The sequence below is a fragment of the Primulina huaijiensis genome, chromosome 18 (genome assembly GCF_012295235.1).
Source record: "Primulina huaijiensis isolate GDHJ02 chromosome 18, ASM1229523v2, whole genome shotgun sequence".
Taxonomy (NCBI): domain Eukaryota; kingdom Viridiplantae; phylum Streptophyta; class Magnoliopsida; order Lamiales; family Gesneriaceae; genus Primulina; species Primulina huaijiensis.
In genome coordinates this window covers 4142559-4165725 of record NC_133323.1, presented here as the reverse complement: position 1 = coordinate 4165725, position 23167 = coordinate 4142559, and the positions used below count along the sequence as shown (strand labels likewise).

General features: G+C 34.4%; 4 protein-coding genes across 13 annotated transcripts; 1 reads left to right on the top strand and 3 right to left on the bottom strand.

The window, feature by feature from the left end:
* Nucleotides 1-798: 798 nt before the first annotated feature.
* Nucleotides 799-1554, bottom strand: LOC140964625 (uncharacterized). Its single transcript, XM_073424486.1, has one exon. It carries the CDS (start codon nt 1552-1554, stop codon nt 799-801), a length of 756 nt encoding a protein of 251 aa, XP_073280587.1.
* A 3261-nt stretch (nt 1555-4815) lies between these two features.
* Nucleotides 4816-8449, top strand: LOC140964235 (uncharacterized). 10 transcript variants are annotated; one of them, XM_073423836.1, is made up of 6 exons: nt 4816-4999; nt 5128-5207; nt 5464-5529; nt 6182-6294; nt 7347-7483; nt 7840-8449. In XM_073423836.1, exons 3-6 carry the CDS (start codon nt 5517-5519, stop codon nt 8237-8239), a joined length of 663 nt encoding a protein of 220 aa, XP_073279937.1. In that variant the 5' UTR covers nt 4816-4999; nt 5128-5207; nt 5464-5516; the 3' UTR covers nt 8240-8449. The 10 variants fall into 10 exon arrangements, with proteins under 10 accessions (XP_073279937.1, XP_073279940.1, XP_073279942.1 ...); XM_073423839.1 differs by having other exon boundaries at nt 5425-5529; XM_073423841.1 differs by having other exon boundaries at nt 5106-5207; nt 6185-6294.
* A 910-nt stretch (nt 8450-9359) lies between these two features.
* On the bottom strand, nt 9360-13958 carry LOC140964232 (calmodulin-binding protein 60 C-like). Its single transcript, XM_073423832.1, has 8 exons — nt 13515-13958; nt 13330-13405; nt 12441-12499; nt 11763-12256; nt 11518-11678; nt 11222-11425; nt 10606-10840; nt 9360-10359 (listed from the first exon to the last, which is right to left on the bottom strand). Exons 1-8 carry the CDS (start codon nt 13637-13639, stop codon nt 9812-9814), a joined length of 1902 nt encoding a protein of 633 aa, XP_073279933.1. The 5' UTR covers nt 13640-13958; the 3' UTR covers nt 9360-9811.
* Nucleotides 13959-19293: 5335 nt separating this feature from the next.
* On the bottom strand, nt 19294-20604 carry LOC140964233 (uncharacterized). The gene is made up of 2 exons (XM_073423833.1): nt 19871-20604; nt 19294-19761 (listed from the first exon to the last, which is right to left on the bottom strand). The coding sequence occupies exons 1-2, from the start codon at nt 20472-20474 to the stop codon at nt 19394-19396; spliced, it is 972 nt and encodes a 323-aa protein (XP_073279934.1). The 5' UTR covers nt 20475-20604; the 3' UTR covers nt 19294-19393.
* Between the last annotated feature and the right edge of the window lie 2563 nt (nt 20605-23167).

Sequence of the window (23167 nt, the reverse complement as noted above, 5' to 3'; positions counted from 1 at the left end):
TTTATTTTTTTTTTAACGACAAAAAGAAGAGGTTTATGCTACTGCACCTAAATGGAATTTTGATAACAAATAGGTGTATTTTTGAAAATTAACATTTGCATATTATTTTAACAAAAAAAAATGATTTATGTTTTATTTCAATTAAATGAACAGCTTACTTTTAGTTATATCCTAATTTGACATCGGAAAGACACCAACTTTCTCCCAGTGCTACTACACAAACAAGTGCTTTACCATGATTTAAAAAAGAGAGAGGGAAAAAAAGGTTTCTTCCCATAAATTAAAAGGCAAATTAAAAGGTTCTTTCCATAAAATTAAGTCTTAAATAACATTTGAGACATACCCTGCATTAAGGATGAGTATAAAAACAATAATTTGTAATTTGATGTCGAATTTTTTTTTATAATTGAATTGAATGAATTACGGTATCAAAAATATATTAACTCATCATTACATCATTAGTATATTCCTCTCACACGAAATAACAAAAAGAAATAAGAGAAAACAATTTCAATATCATCCTTAAAATTGTGTCACATGTATTTTGGTCGTGTCCCCGGACTGATTTCGAGCTCGAGATCTAAAACAATTTGTCATTAAAAAAAGTGTGGATTTAGTGATAATTAATTAATCGCTCACTTTGATCCATGGTTCGATTGGAAAGGTAAAATCCTTGATTGGATAAAAACTCAAAACCCAACGTACCTTATTTCTTTAACAATTAATCAGAGTTGTAAATATTAATTAATTACACCTAATTAAACCTGAATCGTCACTCGCCGGAACATCCGTGCTACGTCATCGGAAATGCACCGTGGAGAGATCAATCTCGATCAAGTTTTCTTCATCAAACTCGCTCATCCTCTTCTCGTCGAGTGAGATCTCGATCAAACCATCTCTATCGTCCACATCTTCCCACTGGAAGCACAAAATCTGCGGCGAGTCGCAGCCTGAGATGGCCGTCGAATCACCTTCCGACGAATTGTCGGAGTCGGACTCCGGATAGAACAATGACAGAGACGCGTATCTCTGTATGACATTCATCTGGGATTCTCTCTTCTCCAGAGAGACGCCGCCTTCGTCTTCCTCCGCTTCCTGTCCTTCGTGTTCTTCGTATATAACCTCCAGCGGCGCCCTCACGTCCCACTCAACGAAAGAATCGGAAAAATAAGTGCTCGAAACAAATCCATGCTTCCCGCTCGCGACCGATACGCATGGTATCCTCGTACGACCAAGATCATCAAAATCCTGCGATCCTGTCTCAATGGAATCGAATTGCAAGCAATCGGGTCCATCGTGGGTGCCTTCTGTTTCCAATGGAACAGGATTTTGGGCGGTGGCGCCGAATCTGAGGAGTGAAAGCAAGAGAACCGCGGTGGAAATAAGCACCGGAGAAAGTGCGAAGCTGAGGAAAAGGGAAGGGAAGTAAAGGAGGACGACAGCATAAAAAGTGAAGAAAGTTAAGAAGAGAGGATCCGAGAACAGAAAAGAAAGCGTCACCCTAATCAAATTGTCCTCTGTGAAGGGACTAAGAACTTCTAAACTTTCCGCCATGAAAATGGAACGCAGAAGCTCGAGTGAAGCGAAGACGAAGGGACTCAAATGTAACAGAATATATTAAAATAATATGTAATTTTTAAGTCTATGTATATCTATCAGATTATAATAAACATTTGCATCGCATGCACACAACTCGACAAAAAAAAACCCGGTCCAGTTGAGTTTATCATTATTCCACTTTATATATAGCTATTAAAACGGATTATCATTTGGAAGGGTGGACCGACCATTCCGGCTCAACTTATTTAGATTCCACTCAGCCGGTTAAAATTTGTATAAGCTTTTTTCCTAACAAAAAACCCGAGGAAAAAAATTTAAACGTTTCATTATTTTAGCAAATACAATTTATAATTTTTATACAATTTAAATTGAATATTTATGGTAAGAATTAAAATCAAAATTTTGAATTAATCACAAATAGTAGGCGAATTAATATTTTTATCGAAATACTTTTCACAGATTTTCAGAGATAAATGAGCAATTTCCTTATGCATATTCCTGAAGTAGAAACCGGTCCTATGTTCTTGAATAGCTTCTTTCAAAAAGACTTCTGCTTTCTCAGTAAATATCTTAGTAGAAGATATTATTTCTTGGAACTGAGGTTTATTTGTTTTTAAGTACATACGTAATTCAACAAGAAATTTCCTTACCTGCCCAATTTCTAATGAATCAAGAAAACCATTTGTTCCGGTATAAATCGTCATTATATGTTTTTCTACCATGAGAGGGGCTGATTGAGATTGTTTAAGCAATTCGCGTAACCGTTGACCTCTTGCCAATTGATTTCAAATTATATAAAACATTAAAAATCATGATGTCATCATACTTATATAATTCATTTTTTGATCTAATGAGTCAAACAACTTGAAAAAATAAATACGGAGTAATGTACATCTCTCATTAACAAAATATGAACTTAATCTAATTAATAATTGGTAACATATCACATGAATTGAGGAAAAATAATATAAAGATCAGGTTTCCTTCTGCCTAAAGAGGCGAGGAGTTCCCAAGGAACGAACTATCTTGTTAGAAATGAAAATTAGAGGATTTTGGTCGGTTTTAAAATCAATCATGGTTCAATTTTGGATAAAAATAAATCGAACCAAATTCGATTACATTCATATAAAAAAAAATTATGTGAGATAAGGCAAAAACTTGTATAAGACGGTCTCACGGGTCGTATTTTGTGAGATTCTCTTATTTGGGTCATCCATGAAAGAGTATTAATTTTTATGCTAAGAGTATTACTTTTTATTGTGAATATCGGTAGGGTTGACCCGTCTCACAGATAAAGATTTGTGAGACCGTCTCACAGATAAAGATTCGTGAGACCGTCTCACAAGACACCTACTCATGTGATAAACAGTCGATTAATGTGATTTGTAATTATTTTTGATTAATTTTTTTTTATTTTTAGTTTGTATTATATTAATAATAAGCTTTGCATACCGTTCAATTACATTGAAAAATCATTTATTACAAATTTTAGTCTAAATAAATACGACAACCCTAAAAGTTTAGAATGTTTTACAAGTTTGCAAAAATTTTATAACCATTATAAGTAATTTAATTTATAATATTTTATTGATAATGATTCTAATCTATATATGATCAGACAAAATATTCATTTAACTTCTATAAAGTTTTACTTGCTAATTTTCTAAACTACGATTTTATCATGCAGTAATTCATTATGACACTTAAAATTTAAAATTAATCATCTAAATCAGACCAAAACAAAATCAAACTGAAATTCATCACATTAGTTTGAAATTTGTAAAACCGATAAAATATGATTTTGTTTATATTTTTTTTTATCTAAAACCGAATCAAGCTATAATTAAACACTCCTAATAATAGATAAATGAAATAATAATAATATATCTGAAAGCCTTTTATTTGAGGAGAAAAACCTTGCTCGACATGGTTGGTCTGTCTCTAACCAGTACTAAACCAGAAACGCCTAGACAGTGCCAACCCTATGATGTCTGGATATTTGATAGCTTCAAGGAAATGCACAGTAAAAATTACCTAAAATACATTGTGGGTGGGAAGAAAAAAGTCAGGGTGACACCCATAAACAGAAGTCTGATGTGCATCCATAACCAAATGAATCTTCAAAAGCAACTTTTGGAGGCTAAGTAAAAACTTTTGTGACCAACCACACACATGGCTTCGGGCCCCCTTCTAAATCTTGGTTTGTATACATGCATGTCACCACCAAGCCAGAAATACTTGATAGTATGCATTTATTTCATATTCATTTCCTTCTCATGCAAAACCAAGATGTTACAAGAAATATTAAACAGATAGTCTCGGGAATTGATATATGAATATTTTGTTGAGGAATGAAAGCATCCATTTTTGGTTGAGGATTTTTTTGATTTTCTTGTTTGCACAATATTTTGATTTGCGGGTGTGTCAGGTGAAAAAATGCATCAATTTGTGTAAAAACAATGAAAATATAACTTCTAAGAATCACGACGACGATTATGGACACTAAATTTGACCGTTCATTACAATCTCCTAAACAAATACAACGCCAAATCGAAAGAAAAGACAATAGAACTTAATGAAATAAACTCCTAACATGATTGTGTATCAACAAATCAGTAGAAAATTACAAAAAACATGAAAAATATAACAAAATAGTAAAAAATATGTACGTAGATGTTAAAATATGACCGAAAAAGTATGAAAAAGTTTGACTAAATTTATGAGAATTCTGCAGGGAGTTGCCTGGAAATTTTGCGATGTGTGTTGTGTGTTTGTTGTGCTGCTTAATTCTCTCTATTTGTTCACGCTTGAGACCGTTTTTTAAACTCTTGGCTGCTCAACCCCCTACTTTCTCCACTATCAACTATCGCTTCCACCACTAGCCATGAATTCTTCCCACGATCTTTTTGCTTGGACGTTATCTGCTTATTTAAATACAATAATGATCCTCTTGTTTTTCTCTATTAATTTAAAATTTTGGCTTAGACAATTAATGGGGTTCAATTTAATTTTTGGTGCAAACAGTTCTGTAATTTTTTTTTTTTGAAAAAAAAACGAATTCTTGAATTGGTCCGATTGGATATCCGACTAGTTAGATAATCACCAGAGTCGTATCAGGTTCGGGTAATAAACACCACCAACAAAATGGGGAACTTGACTCAAACTACCCGAAAAACCTAGCCGTGCCCACCCTTGTAGATTGGTAAATCTTTTGAAATTTATAATATTTAATTTAAATATAAATAATTAAAAAACCATAAAACGACATTGCCTTTGATTATCTGAATTCAATTGTGCCGACTGGGAATCCCTTCAATCAGATTCCCGGTGCTGTTCTCCGCTTTCCCTCATCGTTTCCCTAGATTTTTTGCCCATCAAGTTCTAATAAGGTCTTTCATCTTTCGATCGAGTGTTTTCTTACGAGATACCGCATCATATGGTAAGTGATACGATTGTTACGTCGTTATGGGTGCTTTCTGAATTTGTATCAATCTTGTTTGGACATGTTGGATTGATGGGTCCCGACTACTTTTTGTTTTGATTAGGTTTTTCATCTCTGGATTCCAGTATTTTCTCTCGATAATTCCAATTAGGAAGTCCACTTTGCTCTCAAAATTCCAATTAGGGATTCGGCTTTTCCCTGGGAGGTTAGGCAGCTTTCGTTTCAAGAATCTCTTACCTGCAAAATGATATGATTGTTGCTCAGTTTCTACTTTTTATGTTGAATCTTTATGTTTTCAATTGTTGAGTTTTTAATTAGTTATTTTCCTTGTTTTTGTTGGATTAATGAGTTTCACCTGATGACTGTGACATCCATCTGCAAATTATTGACACAACGTAGGGTTTTCTTTTTCTTTTTTTCAGATTCCTAAATTCAGGATTTTTCTTTTTTCCCTCTTGAAGGGATTTTTCAGAATTTGAAGTCGTTGAGTGAAATTAGAAGAAATCAAAACGTGATGGAGGACTGGGGTAATTATTTTTTCCTATTATTAGTTTATCACTATAAACTTTTACTATTATAATGATTTTATTGACTTCGCTTTATTTCATCAGTTTGCTTCTGTGTACATACACAGTCTGCCCTGTTGTGCCTGTCGACTTGTTTTAATTTACAAGTAACTAGGATTTATAATATGATTTGGGGAATAAGTTGAATATTTGATTGATTTCAATATTGGATGGATCCCTACTTTTAAATTTTTACTCCAAGAAACCCCCGTGGCATGTACTAGGTTTGACATTAAATTTCATGTTCAGTTCTTGTTAATTGTGAACGCTTTTGGACCTAAACCTACTAGGGCGAGAAGATGTCGACATAGTCGGCTGGTTGCTTGTAGCATAACTAGTGTATTGGTTGAGTGACTGCATTTTTTACCTACAATCCGTAGTAGATAGGTTTCTTGTTGTCTCAGTTGATTGAGAAATCCAAATTTAGCAAGAGAATAATATATTGGAGTCCCTTAGTCATTTGCATGTAATTTCCCTCTTATTAGTTATTTTCCGACCACCTATAATTTTCTTCCCACTTTAATTTCTAGAGTGTAAATGATGAGTTTCGTTTCTCTATATCCTGTTTGCAGCAGGTCTGCATTGCTAGAATGACAGTTTTATGTGTTTTCAGAAGATCATTTTCCCGATCTTAAGAAGGAGCAATCAAAGCATAATTGGAACGATGAAGATTTGGAAGATGATGGTGTGAAGGACTCTTGGGAAGATGAAGATGAGCCTGCTCCGGTATATTAGATTTATTTTGTTACGCGGTGCTTCCCTAATAATTCTTTTTGTTCTATTTATATGCATTCTTCAATGGCAAAGAAGTCACTTAGAATTTCACTCATGCAGTTTCCTTATTTACAAAATAATTTTTGCAATGTGTATGATTGTTTTTATATATGTGGAACGGAAGGTATGGAATGCAACCTATCAACATAAAATCTTCTATTGTTTGACCATTTCCCTTCTCCTACATTTGATTGTGTTAATCAAATACCATCCAGTTACACAATAATGGCGGTGTGGCTAGATTGCCTCTTTTCGGTGAGAGTTTTATGTGAATGTGATGCAGTGGGCGTCATTTTTTTTTATTGGTAGTGGACTTCATTCTTACCTATAAATAAGGACTTGATTATACATTACAGTGAACAGGGGATTGAAAATCAGAACATTTGCTGAATGTATTGGTTGGAGGTCTACTTTTTCTTGCTATATCTATGAATTCTCACTGCCATCAATCATTTTATGTAGATTTGCATCCTTTTATTTTGGTCATTATTTAAAATATTTCTTGCTTGGCCCCTGTTTATATATTATAACACAAACTCTTAACTAGTTTTGGTTTACCATTGACATGTCTAAATGTACAAATTTTGTAGGACTTTCCTATCTTGCATTTTTTTTATTGATTTTTCTTTTTGAAGTCAAAGTTTCATGGTTTGTCTTAATTCGTGGAAATTTTAGTACTTACTAAAGATGTTTATTGGAATTATCGGGGTTTCACCATGGATATCGAGGTTAAAATATTTAAATCTCTGTTTACTTTTTGCTTGATTGGAAGCTTTATTTTTGTTGGATGTTAGTGTGGCTATATATTTTCACGATGGTAATTATGTACTTTAACTTTATTATTCTTTGAGAGGGTGCAAGTGAAGCTTACGTGGTGTTCACAGATGGTGGGTCATTTGGGTGAAACTCTTGTGGTATTCAGTGATGTTGGGAATAATCGTTTACTTGTGTTTGATGTTCCTTCTCAATTAGTTGGATTCATTATCTCGAAATGATCTTGTCAGGCACCTAAGGCTGAGCCTTCTCCCGAAAAGGTTCCTAAGAAGCCTACGTCAAAACTGGGTGAAAAGAAAGGTACAACTGTTGAAACTGCTATGGAGGAACCATTAGATCCCATAGAGAAAAAACTTCGCCAACAGAGGTAGGTTTCAGTGCCTCTGCTATTGCTAGTTTATTTGTTCTAATCCGTGGGATTACATGAAGTTTAAACAAACCGAATAATTTTCTGTGTAGTACTTTGCAAGATATGACTACACTATTCGTTTAGGTTTGGGTTGAACATTTGTCAGCTCGTATCATTTCTTCCTGAAGATTTTTATCGTTTAATGAAATTTTACTGTTACATTTTTCTTGTCATTTCATGAATGTGGCTCGCTTTATCTTTCTCCATCCTTCGACTCATGGCATGTGTATAGTTGGTTGTTCTTGAGATGGAGCTGACATTAGACCTTTCTAGAATATATATGTAATTCAATATGATGTACTGATTTTCTGCAGGCTTGTCGAAGAAGCTGACTACAAGTCCACTGCAGAATTGTTTGCAAAGAAGGGCGATGAAAAGATGCTTGATAATTTTATACCGAAAACAGAAAGTGACTTCGCAGAATATGCAGAACTAATCTCTTACAAGCTTCGTCCCTATGAGAAAAGCTATCATTATATTGGGTTGCTGAAAGCTATAATGAGACTATCCTTGACTTCTTTGCGAGGCGCAGATGCCAAAGAAGTCGCCTCATCAGTTACTGCAGTTGCAAATGAGAAAATAAAAGCCGAAAAAGAAGCTAGCGGAGGCAAAAAGAAGGTTGGAAAGAAGAAACAGCTGCAGCATGTGGGCAAACCAGACGATGATGTGGTAACAGATACTTATGACGACTATGATGGCTATGACTTTCTGTGAGCAAAAAGGCTCTTTTCCACAACATTCATCATTCCGACCGCCCTCCTTTGGGGATGGTCCGAGTTTGTACACTAGTTTATTATATTTCACTTACTTTTTATTTCAATTTTGTTTTTGAGCCTGTCATAGATGGGAGATTCTTGATTATTGTTCTTTTTTTTTGGGTCCTTGTAGTTTTTGTTCGTATTAAAATGAAATTAATTAGTTTTTTGATCAATTTGAATTGATCTATTTATTCTTGAAAAATGGAGGTGATGATTGGATTTAAAATCTTTGTTTCTATCAACTTGTCCAATAATCAATATAAAGCTGAAAAATATATGCTTATTTTTTTTTAAAAAAAAAAAAAGCATCATGTATAAAAAAATCTATTAAATTAATCAAAAATCGAAATGGAGGATTATTAGTCTAAAATTTTGGAGGAGCTTTTGGGTTTGGAATCCAATTATAATAAACATTCATCCCTAACCAAAAAAAAAATGTTTGTCGGTACTAATCCATTTTATCGGGCCCATTTCTTGGAAACAGCTGAATCGACTAAACCTGTACTTTGTAAAATTAAATTATAAATAAGTAACAAATCAAACTAAGCTACACTGATTATTCTCAGACCTTCCTGTCAATGATAATCATGTAATTTAAGATAATGTTTGTAAATGTTTAAAAAATTACTATGAACTTTTTTTTAAATAAATTTACAAAACTTTGTAAAAGAAAATTTCATGATATTTTTTTAAATATTTGCAAACATTACTTAAAGCCGGGAAATCAATTGATTTGAGGTTTTGCTGGAGTTGGTATTTCAAAATTGTCACCTTGCATTGGAACCTCTATTTTGTTGATGACGAGAAAGAAGAGAACTATACGGAGGTACTAGATATTGTAATGGGTATTTCCTTGCGACAAATTCGATCATTGATCTTACAAATATCTAAAATGTACGAGGATATAATCAAGGATTATAATGCAATTTATCGAATTTTTCCTAACACTTTTCTCATATACAACCAAACAAAATAAAAACATTTAGTACTCCAATACAATTAAAGGTTTACACTAATTAAAACACAGTTGACAAAGTGACCCAAACAACCAAGCCAGTGCCGTCCAATGTGCTAAATTTCTGCTTCACAAATAGAAATCAATTTTATTTGAAGTCACGTCTTTTATTAAAGCTGATTCAAATTCAACAAACCACACTGACGCAAATACAAAAAAATTCACAAGTTACAGTAAAACAGAAACTATGGCTACTGCAAAGTTATGTTACATTTCCAGGAACAGAGGCATTTGCAATCTTATGGCTTTCAAAGTGGTTATACCACGAAAGTAAGGCACGCACATCTGTCTATGGTCATGTCTGCTTAGTTTAGAGATCTCTATGCTGATCCAAGTTAGCATTTCAGATATCCCTCTGACTCGTGATCCTATGTGGTACCATCTCTCAACCAAGAGCTCAATTGGCTGGCTATAGATGCTTCGAGAAACCCGTATAACTTCCATAAGTGCCAACTCCAGATACTATAAGATACGAAGTTCAGTGTACACAGAATGAAAAGAGAAATGAATATATTAATCCAGTTCCACGAGTTGTGCTCTTCTTCTCTCAGCAACTTTCTTTCTTATGAAAATGCCCCATCTCAGAGCTGCTTTAAGTTTGAGCCACCCAACAACAGCTTTACCAGATGAACGTGTTCGATCCTCACCGAAACCTAAGTTTGTAGGCATAATCGGGGTGTAACCTGAATAGTCATAGCTATTATCATGTGCAGTAAATGAATCGTGACCATGTCCACCCATGCTAAACATTCGAAGTAGATGCTGCATATCTTCACCTTCAAGAATTTCATTACTTCTCATGCGAATTTCATCCACTGGAATATCATCATATCCCTTAAATGAAGTGAAATTTGATGTGCCGCCAGTATGGAAGCTGGACATGTTTGAGATTGGGGGACCAAGAGTCAGTGTATCCTGATCTTGAAACGGTTGAGCTTGTTGTGTCGAATGGATAAGCTGATTATGAGGAGGAAATGAAGTATCATCTAATTGAATTGAAACTTTGGGATTCATAGTATGCAGTTGTGTGGAATATCTGCCCTCATTGTTGTCACTGTAACCTGGTGAAAAAAGGTAACATTTCTTTGGCTAGTAAATTGAGTGTAATGAAAAAATATTCAGTTGGATAAGCTAAACTACAAATATGCTCTTTGGATAAGCTAAAAACTATAACAGAGACACGAGTAAAGGCAGTAACCCACCTTCTCCAAAATACACAAAGTCGTTTATAAAACATAATAATAATAATCGGTCTCGCCAAACTGCCAATTAGCTAGCATTTTAGATTAAGCTGAGTGATCGGTTACCTCCAATTGTCAACCCAGGATTAATTGCCGGGTGCTCGGAAGGAATCAAGGCTGGATGACTAGGGAGACGAAGCTGATCGAAATAATTTGATTGGTTTTGTGAGCTTCCCATAAAATCATTTTGGGGAGCATTTGATCTTTTAGTTTGATCAAGGCCGAGAAGAGATTTGCCATCATACTCTATTACACGAGCCCAGTTGTCATATGCCTTCGTCACCCATGAGTCCACAGAGACCTGTAATATATATAGCCGATGTTCAACTACTCACACTTCACTACAACATGAGTAATATTACTTTGCACCAGGTTCCTGATTACTTGATTATCAGATAATAGCTAATCAAACTTGGGAGAGAGCTAAAATATGCATATTCACAAGCTAAAATTTAGTGTGCGAAAGAATGACTTGTATGATTTAGAATTCGGGGAGCTTGTTACTTTCAAATAAGGTAAATTTGAAAAAACCATATGGTTGACACTCAATGTGGCAGTTCTGAGGCAAAAGCTTGAATTTTTATGATTTAATTTCGTTTAAAATGATCTGCTGCAGGTAAAGATAATTTGACCACACCATTTGACATTTTGAGATAAAAACATGTATTACGAGATCATTAACCTTCTGATTATCAGAAAGAGAATCGACTGAATGATACTGTCCACCAGAAATCAAACCACTCAATTCATAAATATCGTTAAACACAACCCCCACATTCCTCAGCTCCTCGGGATAGTAGACATAGAGTTTCCCACTCAAGACGCACGTCTTTGAGTGCTCAACGAGGACATCCCACATCTTATTTGACATGCCACTTCCTAGGATCTGAAACAAATAGAGGAACATCCATCATGAGCATCGAATATATGCAGATAAGTGATATTGACTGAACAAGATGATTAAGTTACGATCCTCACGCTTCGGAGTTTTTGTGAGTCCTTCACTACAAGCTGCAGGAATTGTTCAACCTTATATATCCCCGCATTATTAAGCCTCTTGTGGAATGATCCATCTTTCCCAATCTTTTCCAGTCTCCACACTTCATCATGAAGTGCAGGTGGGTAATGTTTCTTGTACACTACAAGATCAGAAATGTTTAGAATCAACACTTAACTTAAGGAAAGTCATTCACTGTTTACTTCTCAGTGTAACACAGGCTTACATTCTCCTCTGTGATCCTTGACCGTGAAGGCCTCTGTCTTGGCTTCACGGATGCGAATGCCCTCACAACTGCCACTGGCAACCTTCAAACCAAGTCTAAATTTTCTGCTCCTAATCCAACTAGAGTTATCGGTGAATGTGATCTCCCCAAGGGTTCCAACACCTTCTTTTAAAACCACTTGCAAGTCCCCGGTCAGAAGTGGCCTCTTTCCTTCGCGTTCTTTTACCATGTGAGACTCAAACTCTTCCAGACTCCAGTCATCTTCATCTTCACTGTTAAAGTCACCTTCAAGTACAACAATATCTAATTTAACGGAGGACTCTTGACCTGATGTTACAACGTGGCCAGCGTTTGAATCGAGTAAGACGATATGGATTGCAGCACCGTGCTCCCCCTCCACTTTTCCACCCGTAAAAAGAGGTAGCAACAGCTTAGACTTGAAGTGCAGCTGCAAATTTCTTCCATCAGGACCTTCAATTCTTTTTGGGGAAACCCTGTATGTGTTTTGTAGGGGATCAACATAAACACGCTGAGGCAACTTAAAACAAAGGGAGGCAAGGTCGCTTCACATATTGAGCGATATAGATATATATTAGGTTCACTTATTAGAGAGTGAAAGAGACATAGACGGAGATTGAACTTCTGAAACTTATAGTCTAACAATGAGTCAAATTATACCTTCCATTAATTTTGGTAGGGGTCAATCTTGTCAAGGCACGCTCCACCTCTTCACTGACCTGGTAATTAGGTAGTCAGAAAGCATGCAGACAATGAATTAAGATCCATTTACGCATCCAATATGATTTATATAAACAGAGGAATTATCAAAAAAGAAGGTTGTAACCAAAACAATCCAAAGACCTCTTTACGTAAATTTAACTAATTTCAGAATTCCAATCCTCGCGAGGTATTACTTGCGTAATGGGACAAATGAGAAGAGCAATAGTTGTTGTGCTCCTCGTATGTAAAACCTCAATTTCTCTACCTAATTCTAAAAATGTTTCAAATTCCCAAAATATCATGACTATCAACCGAATTCTTAGGTTGGCCAGGCACATAAGGAGATTGATTAAATGAAAATATAATGACAAATGAATCGGTACATAAAGCAAAAAAGGTTCTTAATTCTAATACCGAAAATTGGTTATTAAACACAACTGTAATATCCCATAGAGAGCCTATCCTACTAGTCGTATTTTATGTAATAGTATAGGTTTATGTCCATTAGAACTCTAGTAAGATGAAGTACTATTCGTTCATGACTATTTACAACACTGCTATGGGCATACAACGCTTGTGCTAGTTCGCAAATGTGTATCACAGAAAATCTCACAGTAACTTGTTTTATCTGTCAAAAATCAGACTGCAGCTTCATAAATAAAGAGAGTTAAAAAGGAGAATTCGTAAAACAATTCTAAATTGCAAATCATTCAAAGACAAGGCGTGTGTGCGGCAATAATTGCGTTGGGTGGGTGCGTGCATTTCACCAGGCGGAAAAAAAATTTGTTACTGATCTTTCACGACTAGAGATCAGATAAAATTTAACAAAAAGACTATACAGTCTTACAACTCTCCGAAGAATTGGCTCCAAGGACGAGCAAAGCTTCTGCAGACTGTCCACCTTCAGAGCCTCGACAATAACACTGCATCAACCATAAACACACCCCACCCTCAATAGACAGCAAAGACTAAACTCACAACCAAAACTTGGAGAAATTCAATCATTGCAACAACTCTAATAATGTAAATTACCTAGCAAGGGCGGGGCGTTGCCGTTTCCTATCCGGCTGACCTTCCTGGCTACCACCCCCGGAATCCAACGGACGTTTTTCTCTCGCAGCCATACTGTTTGATCTTTCCATATACCGAGCCTGCATCTAGATTCGAACGATCTGTTAAAAAAATCGTATTTTTGAGATCTAATCCGAATCTTAAATCGCGGAAGTCAACAGTTCCACTTATTCCAGTGACATTAGCGCGAACTTGAAAAGATTCTGACTCTGGAGTAGGGATTAAAAGGGGTTGCAACAGTATTTGTAAAGCGGGAAAAAATTGAAAGATCCGGGAAAGGGGGAGAGGGTTTCCAAGAAAATACTGGTGGGTTTCGTGGAAACTTCATTTCTGCGTTGAAAGCCGAGTGTTTTCAACTCTGTTGTTCTGATGGCTGCTGAAAGAGAGGTTTGTGCTACTGCCACTCCTCCACATTCACTACTTGAGTAGACTGTCAATAGCAAAATAAGAACACCAAAAGAATATTTTTTCTTACCGTGTCATGATAAGGCCGGCTTCATATTATCTTTCTTACGTGTCAAGATGACGTAAATCTCACTAAATGCCACGTCATATTATAACAATTATTTTTGTCAAAACTATCATTATTATTACAGGTAGATATGTTGTAATCGGGTTTTCTTAAAAAAAAATTTTTTAAAGTTGTATGCTTATTTAAAAACAAACATTATAATAAGCGAAAAAATTTTTTTTAAGTTGTATGCTTATTTAAAAACAAACATTATAATAAGCGAAATAAGTTTTACATTTTAAAATAAAATTAACGAGTTTGATAATTTAAAACCGTTATACTAATATTTTAGTAAATAAAACTATAATTTATAAAGGGAAATTAGACTTAGCATAAAATTATCATATATTTGAATGATTCATTTTAGCTGATTTTAGGTTTACTTTTATTTTGATAATTGTGAGTAAAGTTAGCTCCCCATTATATATCATTATATATAAAGTTAGTTATCTAGTATATATCATTATATATTTTTAGGAAAAAATATATTGAAATTCAAATTTGAAACGAGATCTAATATTCGAAATTCATTTGTAACAATCTCTTCTCCTAATTCTAAAAAAACAACTCTAAACTAGGTAAGAACAAACCAAAATAAATCTTAAGGTGCGTTTGGATTCAAATATTTGACTGAATTTAATTTCAAATACATTGTATCTATTTGGTTAAAAATGAGAATGAATGGTTTAAAATCTCTTATATTAGTTTAATACATTTTATATATGCTTCAATTTCAAATTCGTTCATCAACTTAATTATTTCAAATTCATGTATTTCAAATATTTTGATTTGAAATTTTCTCCATAAATCAAAATTCATCAAAACAAATGCAACCTCAGGTTGATCATCGATGACCTTCTGTTTTAACCTAATATGGATCCAAAGATATTACTGTTATCAATAATAACAACGAATTTACTTCTTCTTCCAGTAGAGGTCATCAGACATCCCTGATGCTATCTTCCAATATCGAAAAAAATTAGTGAAAACTCAAGAAACAATATATCACGGATGTATTGTAGGTGCAGTGAAAGATGATTTACTCGACGAAAAGAATATATATTAAATTGGAGCAAGAAAAAGTTGAACATTTTTAAGGAACAGGATCAGATAAGAGCTCATGTCTAGTTTCTATTCTTCGTCTTTCCCGGCTTTTTATCTCTTCTAGATCGAGGCTTTGGGCGTAGGACCTCTTTTTTGGAGCTTTCTTGAGTTCACATTGATCCTCGTCCTGCTTTAGTTGATTGAATGTTCTGGTCTTCTTTCCATCTTCGGCGTATCAATGGGATAATCTACCTCTCCGGCTATTTCACTCGTGACCACGATTTGCATGTCTCTGTTGTCATAAATTGCCGTACCTTCCAAACAATGGGATGATATAATTTTTATAAAAAAAATATATATATTGTTGATTCGAGGGTTTGAGCTATATGTTCATTTAAAAAACGAAGGAATAAAAATTTGGAACCCGAGATTTGTCACATTTTGATATATTATTTAATTTTTATAATATTTAATTTTAAAAAAAACCCAAATTTGCAACACATATATTAAATGTTAGATAGTTTTTGATGATGCAACACCAGCTTGATTGGCACTTTCACTAGGCAATGTGTGCGCACACTGGCATGTTCCCTAGCATCAATGCAAGAAAGTGGGTATCGAATTGTGAAGATACCTGAAACTGATGCAACTTGTTGTATTGCCTCCTCATCTCCGTGTTCCTCGTCAGATTCGAGTGTGTTTTTGGAACTCATTCTCGAAAAAAATTACGTTCACTGTCGAATACTAAAGATTGAAACAGAAGCTTTGGAGAATATATCATGTGAACTAGTTAATCCTGATATGATTTTCTTTTTTAAAAAATGATCCCTCTGCAAATCTCCTCCGAGCAAATGCAAAGGAAAGAAAAGGAGATGGTTCAAGGTTTTTTTATGGGATTGATTTAAGCACCTTCAGGTTGCATAAAATCGGCAGATAAAGCAAATACTGTAATAAAATTCGTTCCTGTGAACAATGAAGCGATATTTATGGAAAATAACTTAAATTGCACAACTGCAATGAAAAATTAACAAAGTCCCCAATATACAGACTTCAAAACTTCAGGTTTTCTAAACTTTTTACGCTGCTCAATGCGATTCTGCCTCTTCCTGCTTATGCATAGCTTCTGTTCTTTATCTTCTTCTTCCTCTTATAAAAGATTAAAATTTAATTCAAATTGGTAAAAACCGGAACTGTAACAGTCGGTTTTGAAACCATGGTCGACAATAATTATCCTCCGCAACCATCCATTTAGTATTGAATTTTTTTATATATAAAAATTTATATTTTATTTCCATGAATCAGTAATAATTTCTATGATTCACTTTAAATCATTAGTATTATTATTTTATTTCCCCATAATATAATATTTGTTTGGACCAAATTCAAAGTCAGGGCTTCTGAAGTCCATTACTTCTAGCTTGTAATAATTTACTTGAATTTTGAGGTTGTTATCAAGTCAAATAATTCAACCAAATCCATGCCTGCTATCATAAATTGTTCAAATATCAGATTCATTTATTTAATTTAATTTTTTTAAAGTATATTTATGTCATATATATATATATATGTATATTATACAATAATTGCGATATTATTATTATCATTATATATATTTTTCAATATAATTTAAAAGTGAGTGAGTCTCATGTGAGACCGTCTCACGGATCTTAATCTGTGAGACGGGTCAACCCTACCCATATTCATAATAAAAAGTAATACTCTTAGCATAAAAAGTAATACTTTTTCATGGATGACCCAAATAAGAGATCCGTCTCACAAATATGATCCGTGAGACCGTCTCACATAAGTTTTTGCCATTAAAAGTAGTCAGCATCATGCCATTTTACGGAATCGAATTTGAAAAATATTTTAGGTAGGACCCACATTTAAAAAAATTGCACATGAGACATAGATTGAAATAATTAGATGAAAGCGCAGATTGCAAACGATGATAACGGATTCGAACCAGTCTCACTCCTATTCAACTAGATTTAGAAAATATGTTTTTTTTAATGAAAATTTCCATTAATCAATCGTTATTCCCACAATCGTGTTTGATACTATTACAAATAATATCTGGAGAATGATACGTAATAAAAAGATTGTCTAAAGATATTGTCGTTCGTGCCAATGTGTGAGCCGCTATATTTACTTTTCTAACATGTTGAATTTTGAAAGAAAGATGAGCGTCTATCAACTGACAGCAACCACAGATAATCGATCCAAACTCTGTGTAGTCTACATTCTTTGATGTTATTGCATTCACTACCGTCTTTGAGTCAGATTCAAAGATAACATCCTGGAGTTCTAAGAAAGATGTCCATTGAATAGTATCAAGTAGGGCGAGTGCTTTAGCTTCTTTGACTTCCAACAAACCATTTCTCATTCAAGATTTGCTCACCATAAAGTTCCTTGTCGAGTCTCGTACCACAGCTCCAAAACCAACTGCTCGTTGTTCTTTAAACAAGGCTGCATCAACGTTGCACTTCATAGATTGATCGGGTGGTTTCGTCCATCGGTCATCATGTTTATCATAAAATATTCGATTATAGCATGAGAATGAGCGTGTTTGGGACGAATTTGGTCTCCTGTAACTTATATTGTCAATAAGAAAATTGGACTCTTTTAGACCTCCAATGTCTCAACTTAATAAGAAAAACTGAACTTCTTATACTTACAATGTCTTAACTTAAAACCCGACGGGACCAAGTTTAAATCCATCTCATTGGTATCCCTAAATTTTTATTTTAAAAAAACAATGTCAGGATATTGATGATAAAATAATACAAACACGATACAAGTTTAAATCGATTTGTCCCAATTTCATTATTTCTATTTTTAAAATTTCCATCTCTTCTTTCTGCCCAAATCCACCCATATTTGAATTAAAACCTCCAAACTTTGACTATTGATCGAGATGAATATATTTTTATTATACTAAATTAAATTATTCTTGACAATCATATATCATTCATATTACGATTATGGTCAAATATATTAATAATAATTAGTTTTTTGCGTGTCCAGATCAATTACTAGATTTATGTTAATATTTTTTATAATGAAACAAATTTCATTTGATCCTCCTCAACCAGGGATGGATAAGAATTTTAGTTAAATGTAGGCATAAAATATAATATAATTAATAAATTTAAAAAATTAGTTAATATTCCAATCAAATTATCATTAAGCATCACAAAATAATTATCTTATAATTGTTGCATCCAGTTTCATATTTTGAAACATATTTACAATAGTTTCATTATCAATTATTATAAATATCTATTTCTCTAACATTGACATCGAACTATCATTTATCCAATCATAATTCATTTGACGGTTTTATTGTAAATCTATAATATTAATATAAAAATATTATTATTAGCAATTCGCAAATTTCTGACTTCATCGTCGTCCTTGTGGCCCAGCTTAAGGATAGCTCCGCCCATTTCGACAACTTGATTTTTTGGCGCTGTCCCATATATAATGTTACATAAACTTGATCGTTAGTTGAAGAATCTGCCTCCTACCTCATATATATAGTAATAAAAAAATTTTAAAAAAAATTAAAAAAATTTATGCTTGATATAATATTTTCTAAATCAATTGCTCCAAATTGGGCTTAAAGGATACAAACTAAAAACAATTCGTATATGGACAAAATATAATAGAAGAAGTTCACATTTATGGACAATATATCATAAAAGAACAGTAGCTTTTGTGTTCCTTGCCCAAATTACTATATGCATTCCGAACAATAAAAATAATGTCACTCATACCTTATCTCGAAGCTTTAAAAGATAATAATTAAACTACGAAGCACTAGAAATTAGGAAAGTCTTTAGGTGGATCAAAGATTTAGCTCTCTATCATGTCATAATTGAATCCGATGCTCTATCAATTGTTCGTGGATTAAATTCTTCATTTTGAAATTCTCCTTCAGTTAGGCTTATTTTGAAACATTGCAAAATACAATCGTTAGATTTCGAATCTTTATCTTTTTTTAGGAGATCAGCGAATCATGCTGCTCATATTTTAGATAAAGTTTTTATTTCTTTGTCTGATCTTGAATGCCGAGCTTACATTCAGCCTCATCTATTTCAGAATGCGATTCTTCAAGATTTGGTTTAATAGTATTAGTATTTTATTTAAAAAAATTATGATGATTTATGGGAAAATAAAATAAAACCATAAATCTAAAATATATTTATGGGATGTAAATTTTTTTAAATATTCTTCGAACTAATAAACCAAGTAACCAAATTTATATAATAATCGACTAAAATCATAGCCCACGACGCACCACTTCTTTGTACTTGTTCAATGATTCTTGCCTCTGAATCCTCATGTCTTCGTTGATTTTATCGATGAAGGCTTCAACTCGGCGATTCAACTCGTCCTGACCCAGCGACGGTTCTTTGCGCATCCGTTCCGCCGAAGCCGGTGGCGGTGGAGGTGGCCGTGGCGGATGGTAGCTGGTCCGATCCTGGAAGTTCTCTGATGTGGCCACGTGACCCGAAGGGGCGGAAGTAGATGCCTCGGATTTCTGGGTGTGCCGCGTGAGAGGCACGTGACGCCCCTCCGTTATCATCTTCCAAATGCTATCCAGCGTTTCCTGCCTCTTCTGTTTAGCCACCTTCAGAGCTCCCATTCCTGTAGATTTTCCTATCTCAGAAACAGCTAAATAATATAGCTCCCGATTCAAATTTAATCTCGAATATCAAGAAACTTACGAATTTTAATTGTAAACTTTCTAAATTACCTTCAGGAGTCATTCTGATAGGTTTTCTGTGGCCGAATCTGGAAGACAACAGAGGTTTCTCCCTCACCGGCAAGAGAAATTCCAGAGGAAGCTCCGGAGAAACCAGCATCTCATGCGGAGGAGGATCGAACGTCAGCATCGAGTCAACCAATACATCCTTAGCTTCCGCCACAGCTTCTTCGGTTTCAAAAACGACTTTCGAACCGTTAACCACCACATGTTTCACATCAACAGCCCTGTCTTCACTGTCGTAAACCACAGCGGCCGCGGCCGCCATGGATTCCTGAACTACAGACGCAATATCCGGCTGAGCTGACAATGACTCGTAATACGATGGTGGAGGAGTCTTGACTGAAATCAAATGCTCAGATCTAACTGACGACGATTGATCAGATGGACTCCAGTGGAAGCGCGACGAAACGATGATTACGACGATGATAGCGTTGATGATAACGTACAAATACGGCGGCTTCAACCAAGACAGGACGACGGACAATATCAGCGGAATCTCACCGACGGTAAACGGAACATAGAATTTGAATCCCACAGCCAATGTAACAACTCCAGCTGAGATCAATAACAATTTCGATGATAAAATCGACATGCTAATCAAACAAAATTGAATACTATGCTCCACTTCACAGTGTTTTCTTGTTTTATTTTTCCTGATATTTTTTAATGTACCCGAAGCGGATGGAAGTGAAGCCCGGGAGAGGAAATGAAGTTGGGCATGCAAATGCAAATGGAATGTATATAGCTACGTGGGTCCAGGGCCGCGGCTTGTGGGCCTATGTGAGATCTAGGCCGTCGGCTTGGGGGATTGGTGTGGGGTACGCCGTACGCACCAGTGAATCGGCGTGGAAATGCTAGTGCAAGTTGTGGTGTGCATAGCTGGACTTGGCGTCCTCAACTCAAAATTCACTTAAAAATATTATACATTTTCTTTCCAAAAAAAAAAAATTATTTGGGTGAAATTATTGTCCTAGTTAGAATGGTTTAAAAGCTTTCAAGTTGTATAATCAGGACTAGTATTAACTACTTCTGACAAATAAATTACTTTAAAATGGAGTCAAGACGCAAACTTTGAGTATAATTTACGTTAAGTCAATATTTATATATATAATTTTGTTATCTTGTTCATGGATCACATCAACTCATATACTAATCAATGAGTTGACACTCATCAATTGATTATTTATGTTTGATATACTTCATCATAGATAGATGAGTATTACCTCATTGTTAGACACAGATATTGATACGATTAATGAATATCAAGGTGAAACTTTATTTATTTATGGAAATGCAAAATGATTGAGGAAAGGTTGCAGATTTAACCTATATATGTATATATCGAAATAGAAAATGATTGAGGAAAGGTTGGCAGATTTAACTTAGGTCATCTCTCCACTTGAACCGACCATATCCCCTTCTTTGACCTAAGCAGTCACTTTCTTGTACAAGTCGTTAGGGCAATTAGATTTCTTTTCCCAAAATAATAATAATAAATTATGGCAGATTTAAGGATTGAGGAAAGGTTGTTCCTTATTGTTTATAAACTCCACATGACTCTTTTTATTTATTCTTGTTTCCTTTTATGTCTTTGCTCATTTTGGTGTAAACTGTAGTACACAATGTGTTGTGTGTGAGTCTTTTTTAATATTTTTTTTGAAAATGAATATTATTTTATATATATAATTTCTATGTTAATATGAACTAATTGTTTCCGTGTACAAATTTATTGAGACTTTGTACTCTAGCTAATGTTGACCATATGTTAATCTCGTATCAAATAACGTGGTCCACAAGAAAATAACTGTGATCGTGACTGACTTTAATTTTGTAATTGTAAGCCAATTGCATGATCACATTTTAAGCACCATTTTTTTTATTTCAAATAAACGTAAAATTATCATTACATAATATAGTTTTCTTCGTGTTGGGTATTTACTTTTCTTCTTTATCATTATTGAATTATAATAAGTTAGACATGCACGAGGTTTATAAAATAAAAAAAAATAAGCTTATAAGTTATATGCATATTGTAAAGCCCGAGATTATATCATTTTAATCCGAGATTATGTAATTTCAGAATTTTGGAATGATGAATTAGATTCCACGTTTTTTTGTAATTAAGTAGGATTGAAATTGAATTAAAAGATTGAGCGGGGGCCGATTTGCAAATAGTGAAAAGTTGAGGGACTAAAGTGCAAATATGGAATTGGGTGGGACACTTGTCCTCACCATGCAAATTGATATAAAATATTCATTCCTTCACAACCAATTTCAGCAAGAACGAGACTCAACCTTTTGGAAATTCTCTCAAACTTCTGTGTACTCTAGGAAATTGATTGTACCAAATTCGGTTATCAGAATTTGAATCTGAACACAGTTCTGAGATCCTCTCGTCGACAGCTGCTACTGGACGTAAGTTTTATTGAGTTCTGTTATCATTTGAAATTATGATATTGGGAGAATTGTTATTTGATCAGTATTATGTGTTTTGGGAATACTAGACACCGTAGAATCGAAGTTAGATCAGAAAACGGATTGATTCTGAAATTATTATGATTTTCTGATTATATTAATTGAAAATGGGACAGATTTGGATTATGAATGAATTACAGATTGTACCGGATAGGGTTTATGATTTGTAATTGTTATCTGTTGATATGGTATTGACGGGGATACTGAGATAGTGCCGTTATGCCGTTGATTTGAATTAAATTTAGATTGATCAGAATCAGTATTGAATTGGGACTGGAATGTTGATATTATTATTCTCCATATGTCCTTTCAGATTTACAGAGACAGTCTTGAATTCAGAATTGATATTTCTTCAGACCGAGACTACGAACGAAAGGTATAAGTCAATGTGGTATTGGGAGATCGACTTGAGTAGGACATACTTGAGTTTCCCTAAATCACATACTTATTCTGATGTTTTATTATTGTGTTTATTGATTTGATTAAAATGCATGTTCTATGGATTTATAGGAGCATGCATTAGATGAGTAATCTTGTGACAGAAGTACCTGATAGTGGCGGGATCGCCACGGGCACATTGCACGATGTCACAAGATAGTGTATTGGCGATAGGGCCACAGTCTGTGACGGATAGGTCAGGACACTGGATGTATGGTTATATCGACGTGGATAGAATTGGAGTTTCTTCTATTACTGTTGGTCGATATAGGAATACCAACATCTGGAAACCGGGATCCCTAGACTAGGATTGAGTCTAGTCTGAGACGTGGAGTCACGAGTTTATTTACAGTTTGATATTGATTCATGTTT